At 41.5% G+C, this 10133-nt stretch overlaps 1 protein-coding gene across 1 annotated transcript; it reads left to right on the plus strand.

Moving 5' to 3' along the window:
- The first annotated feature begins 1938 nt into the window (after window positions 1-1938).
- Window positions 1939-9552, plus strand: trhra (thyrotropin-releasing hormone receptor a). Its single transcript, XM_070912041.1, has 2 exons — window positions 1939-2742; window positions 9112-9552. Exons 1-2 carry the CDS (start codon window positions 1939-1941, stop codon window positions 9550-9552), a joined length of 1245 nt encoding a protein of 414 aa, XP_070768142.1.
- Window positions 9553-10133: the final 581 nt, after the last annotated feature.

Raw genomic sequence — 10133 nt, forward strand, 5'->3', positions numbered from 1 at the left:
TAATGTCGCAGCTGGTGACAGAAGAGGAAGCTCATTTCAACTACTTTGTTGGGCAGTTTAAGATCAAATATTTTGTGTGTAAAATCGTCCTCATTAAACTCAACATGTTACCTTCAGGCAACCAAAACAAGTCAGTGTTCTTTAGCTGAATTTCTCAAGAGAAAATATCACCTTTGACAAGGATAAATGTGCGCTCAGTGTGGGATAAATGAGTGTGAAGTGGCATATAATGGAACTGAAATAAAATATAAGCGCCTCAAAATTGTACTTGTAGAGTATTTGTGTAAATGTACTGCGTTACATTAAACTACTGGAGTTTATAGTGCCTCCATATGAAATGCTTTGAATACATCTTTTGATGTCACTCATATTTCTATAGTTTTTATTCTATAGATAAATGCCTTTTCTCTCTACTTTTATGCCTCTACATCTTCTTTTATATCCTTCAAATATATATTTTACTTTTGTAGTAAATCATGCTATATTACTATCTGACAATATCATATCATTAGTGTGAATGATACTTTGTGTGATCGTCAGTCAGTACAAACATTATCCAAATCCCCAGAACTTTATTTTAATTTCCAAAGATATCAAATATGTCAGGCTGATTCTTGGCCAAACATGATGCAGACATCTGCAATATCTTTTGAATATTTCACCCAGTGTGAGCATCATATACAGCAGCTTCAATGACGAGCTGGAACACGCTGATACAGGATATATACTGTGAGGCAGGATGGAATAAGATTTTCCAACTGTGAGGCTACTTCAGGAGAAAAACAAGCAGAACTTCAGGGAATAATGGTGCTGTTTTAAATCTCCTGTAACATTTCTACAATATCAAATGATGGATTGCTGTGTAACTTCATGACTACCTGTCTTTCTAAAATAGCAATAGTGGAATATTGATGAAGGTGTCGCTTTAACCGCCTTTATTAACAATTTCATTGGAAACTTTATTGCACTTTATTTTGACCCCCACCTATTTAGCATTTATAGTTATAGATGAACGTAATCAATAAATTAATAAATGGTTTGTAACACATTACAGCCCTCTACTACTGCATTAATGTAGTTGTGAACAGACATTTTAAAGTGTCAACTACTCCTCTCATGAAGCATCAATAACTGGTGTATAACAAATGCTTAATAACAAAACATAGTTGTAATTACATCTGTAATAATTGATCTGTACATGTTTATATGCAGTTAATTAAATGCTTTATTACACTAAAAGATGTGTTCGTATATAATTATATATAATTACAACTTCATGAACTGTTTATAATTGTTTGTTAATTAATTGTTGACAAAATGCATCCATAAACACTTAAAATGTATATAACACAATAGTATGGTATGTTACCATACATACCATACTATGTACTGAGCCTTGATATACTGCTTATAAATGTTAAATAAGAGATGTTAAAATAAGCAACAAACTTAAGATTCCTTAAAACAACATCTTACACACCACATGGGTGTGTGGTGGGATGCACATCTGCATGGGAGTCCCTGACACGGGAGAGGACCAGCTTTTGTGCTTCCAGTGAGAGCCCGTGACTTCACTGTGAGCAGCGTGTGAGAGGCTCTGCAGGAAGCTCTCAGTCATGCCTGTGTGAGCAGTGAGACAGGAGCAGGGGCTGCTGCGACACCTCCTCTCCCCCTCTCCCTTCAAAACTTCAACCAACAGCTCGAGCCACTCTGTGTTGCGCTTGCATGGGAAACGCATTGGAGTTTCATCAGGGATTGGAAGTGGTGCAGAGGAGAAGGCAGTTGGACTGGATTATGTGTGGATGGAGTGAAGTTTTTGGAGGGTTTATGCCGGTTGGACTTGTGGTGCCAGGGCCCTGCAGTTTATTGCAATGATTTTTTTGTGATTTTCTGGTGTCATTTTCTTAAAAGCGCACAGAGCCACAGCCTCCCCCTGTTATGGAAAACCTCACCATGGACAACATGACTGTGGAGAACGACACGTCGGTGCAGAACCAGACCCTGGGTGTTTGGACTGACTACACAGTAGAATACAAAGTGGTCAGCGTGTTTTTGGTGTCCCTCATATGCGGGGTGGGGATCGTGGGCAACGTGATGGTCATCCTGGTGGTGCTGACCACCAAGCACATGCGGACCCCCACTAACTGTTACCTGGTGAGTCTGGCCGCGGCTGACCTGATGGTGCTGACGGCCGCCGGGCTGCCCAACATCACCGACGCCCTGTACGGACAGTGGGTGTTCGGCTACGCGGGCTGCTTGGGGATCACTTATTTCCAGTACCTGGGAATAAACGCGTCCTCCTGCTCCATCACCGCCTTCACCGTGGAGCGCTACATCGCCATCTGCCATCCCATCAAAGCGCAATTCCTGTGCACTTTATCCAGGGCAAAGAAAATCATCATGCTGGTCTGGGCGCTCACCTCTGTCTACTGCGTCATGTGGTTCTTCCTGTCAGACACCACAAAGTTGGTGTACGACAACGCGGTGCTGGTCAGCTGCGCCTACAAGGTGTCCAGGAGTCACTACCTGCCCATTTACTTCACGGATTTCGCGGTGTTCTACGTGCTGCCTCTCATGCTGGCCACAGTTCTGTACGGGCTGATCGCCCGGATACTCTTCCTAAACCCGCTGCCTTCAGACCCCAAGGACAGCAGCAAGAAGTGGAAGAAGGAGACGAGTCAGGGAGGGAGGATGGTCAGCACCAGCTCCTCCAGCAGCGCCACGGCTGCGTCGCGCAGACAGGTGGGAGACTGTTTGCTCGTTCACATCTCTCGCTGTGCGTAATCGTTGTGTTTGCATTTGCGTGTGAGTGTGTGAGTAGGGGAGAGGGGGTCCAGCTGCACCACAGGTCAGATAAATGCTTTGGGTGATGTCAGTCACCCCCCTCATGATATCAGTCAGACAGAACCGCCATGTATTGTTCAAAAGAATAATAAAAGCATCATTTGACAACAAAATGTGATCTAGTTACTGAGGAAAAGATGTGATTATAAAACAGTGGAATAATGGGCTGACCCCCACACACTGGGGTCATTTTAATAAAAACACTGATTTCACAAAACCTCCTCACTGTCTGGGGCCCCCACAGATCCCACTGTTATATGTGTTGAAAAAACACAACAATCATTGCAAAGACAACCTGCTTTACTTGTTTTTCTTTTCCTCTGACCATATTAAACCCTAGCAGTGAAGTAGAAACTCCTCCCCTTGCCACAAACTGAGTTTGCACATTTGATGAAGGTGACAGAAACAGAAATGAGCTTAAAGCACTGCATATTACACCATATAAGGAAATATCTCATGTTTTATTAGTTGTATATTCCCTTTGTTCAAAAGTCATTTACAGATAAAGGCATGATGTTACTTAATGTTTGGGGTTAGTTAGAACTCCGAGTGGTTGAACTCCCTGATAGAACAAACTGTTCTGAAAGCTATAATAACAGACATGTTAACAGACTTATTTGAGAGTCTCAGGAGGGTAAAAAAAGTGCAGTCAACACCACGCACAGATATATAGTCCAGCTGGAGTCTCTGAACCAAACACCCCAAACAGAAGTAATGCATCATGTTCTGTAGTGTTCTGAAACAACAGAAGTGTTAGGCACATGAGACATTATAATATGCACTTTCTGTTAAAATGTGTTTGCTCATCTTTTTTATTTTGGAAATGTTACAACTGACCCCAACCTCCCCCTAGTTACTCACTTTTTGATAGACAGTGACATAAAGTGTTGAGCTGCAGCGATTAGTTGACTACTCAGTCAAAAGAAAATTAATTGCCAGCTATTTTGATAATCGATTCATAGATTCAATCATTTTTCAAGCACAAATGTCAAACGTTTCCCATTTCCAGCTTCTTAAGGATTTGCTGCTTTTCTTTGTCATTTATTGTAGAAAATGTGAGTCTTTGGGTTTTTGACTGTTGGTTGGACAAAAGAAACAATTTGAAGACGTCGCTTTGGGGACTGAAATCTGAGCATTTTTCACAACTTTTTCACATTTCATTGATTCAACAATGAATCGATTAACTGTGTAAATAATCAGCAGATTAATCGATAATGAAAATAATTCGTTTCAGCCCTAATAAAGTGCTGCCAGCACTCATGTACCTTCACGTTGAGTCTTGTGAAGTGGAAACACATCTAGAGCTCAGTTTGACACTTTTCTTCAGTGGAACAGAGCTGATCCACCTTTTTAAACTCTAAAGCACAAACCCATACAGCGGCTCACAGTGAACAGACAGTATTAAGACAACTGTTTGGTTTTTTTGGTTTATATTTAAGGGCTTTCTTTATAAGAGCTCAAGGTGCAGCCGTCTTCTCAAGTACCTGCCTCAGTTTGTGTGTGTGTATGTGCATGCTTGAGAAAAATACATGCTATAGATAGTAAAGCACTCTGGCTCATCACCCCTGCAGTAAGTTCAAACCAAGACTGTACTTCTTCTTCCTTAGCTTCTAACACCTTGCTAAGAGTTCGTACTTTGTTAAAAATAAAGCAGAATCCTCTAAAGGCACAGTCACAGTGTGTCAGACGCACAGGTACATAGCTGGGCTAGACGTTTGTTTATCAGATCACTGGAAGAGGCCTTCCTGGAATGACAGAGGGGGTGGGGTGGGGGGTGGTACCCTGAGGGGGCTCCATGCTCTATTGGACAGTCTAATCAGTTAACCCCAACTCAAATAGGCTTCTGGCTTTTTCCTCCATCAGTATGGCTTTTCATCTTTGACTAACGTACAAACACTAACAAACGCTCGCATGTGTTTCTGGTGGCCAACATTAACCGCTCATTGTGGACACAAGGAACAATTCATTCTGTCCACCATGTACGATACTGAATTACCTAAAGGTCAAGCAGTAAGGAGGATCTAGGATTAGGTATTTCGCTCACTGATGACACTGTCAGCGCCCCTGTCCAATCCAATTAGACTCACCTGACTGCAGCGGAGACAGCACAACATAAATATGGATAAGGTGTAATGACATACAAGTTTCACATCAGGATTATCATCTGGTAATTATGTTTACAAATCCAGGCTTTGTTAAATCGTGCATACAGATTATATCAGTCTTCCTAGATGGAAATTAATCAACAGCATCTGAATAGATAATGAATGTTTTGTGAGATCTGCAATAGGGTGAATTCAAAAGGTTTTCCAAGGACCAGCTTTGCTTTGCTTGTGGTCACATTTTCACCTCCACATACTCTGTGATCAAGAGACAGATTTTGAAGTTAAGGCAAAATAAATGCAAACATGATTTCTAAATAGAGGCTACAAAACTAATACTATTAACAAGGCCTGTACTAAAGCTAAGAAATTAAGAAGACAGGATCTCCTGCAACAGAAACAAAAACCAGAAGAACAAAGAAAATTGTACTTTGTGACACAGTACAACACTAGAGCAAATAAAATCAAGCAAACCATCAACAAAAAGCATTCCCATCTGCACCAGCTGTCGGTTTCAAAAGGGGACAAGTTGGTCCATAGCTATCTATAGGGAGACAAAAAGGCCACTTGGCTCGGTCACAGACCCCAAGGCTTTTTTAAGTGTGGTGGATGTAATCACTGCGACACCATGCAGCAAGCTAACAACTTCAAGGATGTATACTCAGATAAAAGGATTCATTAATTGCAATGCAACTCATGTAGTATACTGCATACAATGCCCATGAGGCTATTTTTATGTGGGGAGAACAAAAAGAAAACTGATTGAGAATCGCTGAGCACAAATGTTCCATTCATACAGGAAATAAAGACTACCCCATGGCCAAGCATTATAAACAGCACCATGGATGTAAGCCAGATTCACTCAAAGCAGTCAGTATGGAGGTCATAGAAATGTCTAAGAGGGGAGGAGATAAAATAAAGACACTGTTAAGGAACATTACGATTAGGCCTGAATGAAGAGCTGCACTGTGTTTCATATCTGTAAATATATTTGTTGTGATGGGATGACATTTTTTCCCTTTTGATTATTTATGATGAATGTTCTAATCCTCAAGATATTGATGCTTTGTTGACTGCACCTGTGACAATTATCCAACTGATGATGACGGTCAGTTGAAACCTGCAGACACTAAGCCCATTTATTAAAGGCTTTTTAGTTTTTGCAAAGCAGTGTACCTCGGTATTTTTCGTTATGACATACTGACACACAAAGCAATGTTCAAGTCTAACCTTTCTCTCTTCCTTTGGTCTCGTGACATGTCCTTGGGTCCAAAGAGCACCTGTTTTTGGATACCTGCATTCATGAAGTAACACTCCTCAGCCAATCCACTAGCATTTGCTCTCTCTCTAGATGCTGAAGTTTTGCTTTGAAGAAGAGCACCAAATTGAATATTCAGCAAAGGACGTTTTCCTCTTCTGAATTTGGTATTCTGGTATTTAACCCTTTCAAAATTATTACACAATATTTGTACAGGACTGTGGCTCTACCATGTTAATTTCATTAAACACACTCAAGTTGAGCTGCAGCTGTGTTCACAGACAAGATACAGTGCATCCGGAAAGTATTCACAGCGCTTCACTTTTTCCACATTTTGTTATGTTGCAGCCTTATACCAAAATGGATTAAATTCATTTTTTTCCTCAAAATTCTACACACAACACCCCATAATGACAACGTGAAAAAAGTTTTTTTGAGATTTTTGCAAATTTATTAAAAATAAAAAACCTGAGAAATCACATGTACATAAGTATTCACAGCCTTTGCTCAATACTTTGTTGATGCACCTTTGGCAGCAATTACAGCCTCAAGTCTTTTTGAATATGATGCCACAAGCTTGGCACACCTATCTTTGGGCAGTTTCACCCATTCCTCTTTGCAGCACCTCTCAAGCTCCATCAGGTTGGATGGGAAGCGTCGGTGCGCAGCCATTTTCAGATCTCTCCAGAGATGTTCAATCGGATTCAAGTCTGGGCTCTGGCTGGGCCACTCAAGGACATTCACAGAGTTGTCCTGAAGCCACTCCTTTGATATCTTGGCTGTGTGCTTAGGGTCGTTGTCCTGCTGAAAGATAAACCGTCGCCCCAGTCTGAGGTCAAGAGCGCTCTGGAGCAGGTTTTCATCCAGGATGTCTCTGTACTTTGCTGCATTCATCTTTCCCTCTATCCTGACTAGTCTCCCAGTTCCTGCCGCTGAAAAACATCCCCACAGCATGATGCTGCCACCACCATGCTTCACTGTAGGGATGGTATTGGCCTGGTGATGAGCGGTGCCTGGTTTCCTCCAAACGTGACGCCTGGCATTCACACCAAAGAGTTCAATCTTTGTCTCATCAGACCAGAGAATTTTGTTTCTCATGGTCTGAGAGTCCTTCAGGTGCCTTTTGGCAAACTCCAGGCGGGCTGCTATGTGCCTTTTACTAAGGAGTGGCTTCCGTCTGGCCACTCTACCATACAGGCCTGATTGGTGGATTGCTGCAGAGATGGTTGTCCTTCTGGAAGGTTCTCCTCTCTCCACAGAGGAACTCTGGAGCTCTGACAGAGTGACCATCGGGTTCTTGGTCACCTCCCTGACTAAGGCCCTTCTCCCCCGATTACTCAGTTTAGATGGCCGGCCAGCTCTAGGAAGAGTCCTGGTGGTTCCGAACATCTTCCACTTACGGATGATGGAGGCCACTGTGCTCATTGGGACCTTCAAAGCAGCAGAAATTTTTCTGTAACCTTCCCCAGATTTGTGCCTCGAGACAATCCTGTCTCGGAGGTCTACAGACAATTCCTTTGACTTCATGCTTGGTTTGTGCTCTGACATGCACTGTCAACTGTGGGACCTTATATAGACAGGTGTGTGCCTTTCCAAATCATGTCCAATCAACTGAATTTACCACAGGTGGACTCCAATTAAGCTGCAGAAACATCTCAAGGATGATCAGTGGAAACAGGATGCACCTGAGCTCAATTTTGAGCTTCATGGCAAAGGCTGTGAATACTTATGTACATGTGATTTCTTAGTTTTTTATTTTTAATAAATTTGCAAAAATTTCAAAAAAACTTTTTTCACATTGTCATTATGGGGTGTTGTGTGTAGAATTTTGAGGAAAAAAATTAATTTAATCCATTTTGGAATAAGGGTGTAACATAACAAAATGTGGAAAAAGTGAAGCGCCGTGAATACTTTCCGGATGCACTGTACAGTATGCAAAAACATGATTCCCTTGCACCGGTGGAGAGAGGCTCGGTGAAATCTACTTTACTTTCCTACTTTACACCTGTGGTCGCTGGTGTGGTTTGGTTTAATACAACAGGTCCCAGAATTCACCAGTTGAGTAGGTCATTTGTCAGAAATACAACAGAGGAACAACTGGTGTATCCATTTACAGCGCAGCCAAACAAAAACTAGCTTTTGTTTTGTAGACCCAGTTTTGATGAATGACATCCCCCTTTCCCAAATACGTTTGCATTTCCTGTAACTGCTTCACAATAAAAGTCACCTCGTTTTGGAAGCTGATTGCTTTTAATGTGAAGCAGCAGCAGTGGGAAATGTTCAGTGAGTAGTTCGGTAAACAGAGAGGTTAATGTCAATGAGATAAAATTACAAACAGTAATGGTGGATTACATATATGCATCTCTTCTCTGTGAACCCCTCATGCGTGGGTGGATTCTTTGAATCTTGAATAGGAATGGCGGACTCTGCCACTAACAATGAAAACTACTGTATCAAGAGGTAGTTACAGAACGTAAATACAGACCATAAATAGCATCAAAAACTGAATTTCATTTCATTAAAATCTTCAGGATTATAACTTATATTATTATTATAAGAATAGAAAAGCACAGACAAAATGAATGATAGCAGAATTTCATTTAGGGTTTCATTTTTCAGGGTCATGGTATTGTGCATGCTGGTTCACTGTCACACTGTCATGACTTACTGGGACACTTAAATAGAACAGAGCCATCGTTAATAGTATTAGTAACACGTGGTTTTCCTACTTTGACAAATCTAAAGGTCTGCTGTCACAAAGGCCTGTAGTTCACGTGCCTTGTGCTGTGGCTCATACTGTATAGACTCCATGTGCATGAAAAAGACTTAAGTTCATTTAATTGTCCAGTTTTCTGTGATTTCATTTTGTTGTAGCATTTTTTTTAACACACGATTGAATTTTATTAGGTGACCAAGATGCTGGCTGTGGTGGTGATCCTCTTCGCCTTACTTTGGATGCCCTACCGGACCTTGGTGGTGGTTAACTCCTTCCTGAACAAGGCCTACCTGGACACCTGGTTCCTGCTCTTCTGCCGTCTCTGCATCTACCTAAACAGCGCCATCAACCCGGTTATCTACAACGCCATGTCCCAGAAATTCCGCGCTGCTTTTAAGAAGTTGTGTCACTGTGGCCCTCAGCGTATGGAGAAACCAGCTTCTTACAGCGTGGCGCTAACCTACAGCGTCATCAAGGAGACGTCCAATGGGGAAAGTCCCGACCACTTCACTACAGAAATGGACGAGCTAAACACGCCGACAGACCATTACTTACCCGCCAGTATCCTGCCAAGTGCCAAGAAGATATCGTTCGAGGAGCCTTCCCTGTCGGGGAGTGAAGTCAAAGCCTGACTAAAAACAAACTTTCCACCTAAAAAAGGATAGCAGAGATTCTGACAGCTGCAGTATGGACATTTTAGAGAAGGTTTAATCAAAAGTACCCAGACACTTACTTAAGCTGTTGCAGGCAAAAGGTGCATGAGAGCAGTTAATGTCATCAAGTTTATCCTATAGTTGAATTACTGGTTTGGTTGAAGCAAACTGCTTCCATCCACATCCTCCTCCCTCTTCACTCTAAACAGAACCAGACCCTATTAAACCAAACACTACGATACATCACACTTAACAACGGGAAGTGTCAGAAATGGATATCACAGGGCTGAGTGATACGGCAAAACATTTCATCACATTTCATCACAATCACATTTTTTTCAGTCAGTCTATTGATATTTATTAAGATATAAATTAAGTCAGTAATCCTTTTTCTTGAGGAAGAATTGTGTAAGCTGCAGACAGAATATCCATTTAAATGAATACATTCTACAAAAATAAACAAAAAATCTTCAATCCTGTCAGTGTATCTTGAAGTGTGAAATGTTTACAGTCATGGAGCTTATTTCTTATATCAAGCACCTGCACTCTGCTGACATTAT

Source organism: Enoplosus armatus, chromosome 9, assembly GCF_043641665.1.
Source record: "Enoplosus armatus isolate fEnoArm2 chromosome 9, fEnoArm2.hap1, whole genome shotgun sequence".
NCBI lineage: Eukaryota > Metazoa > Chordata > Actinopteri > Centrarchiformes > Enoplosidae > Enoplosus > Enoplosus armatus.

Bases quoted from the DNA above. Each gene is read 5' to 3' on its own strand.
- trhra (XM_070912041.1), top strand. From the start codon at position 1,939: ATGGAAAACCTCACCATGGACAACATGACTGTGGAGAACGACACGTCG. The intron at 2,743-9,111 runs GTGGGAGACTGT...GAATTTTATTAG, and splicing joins CGGCTGCGTCGCGCAGACAG to GTGACCAAGATGCTGGCTGT.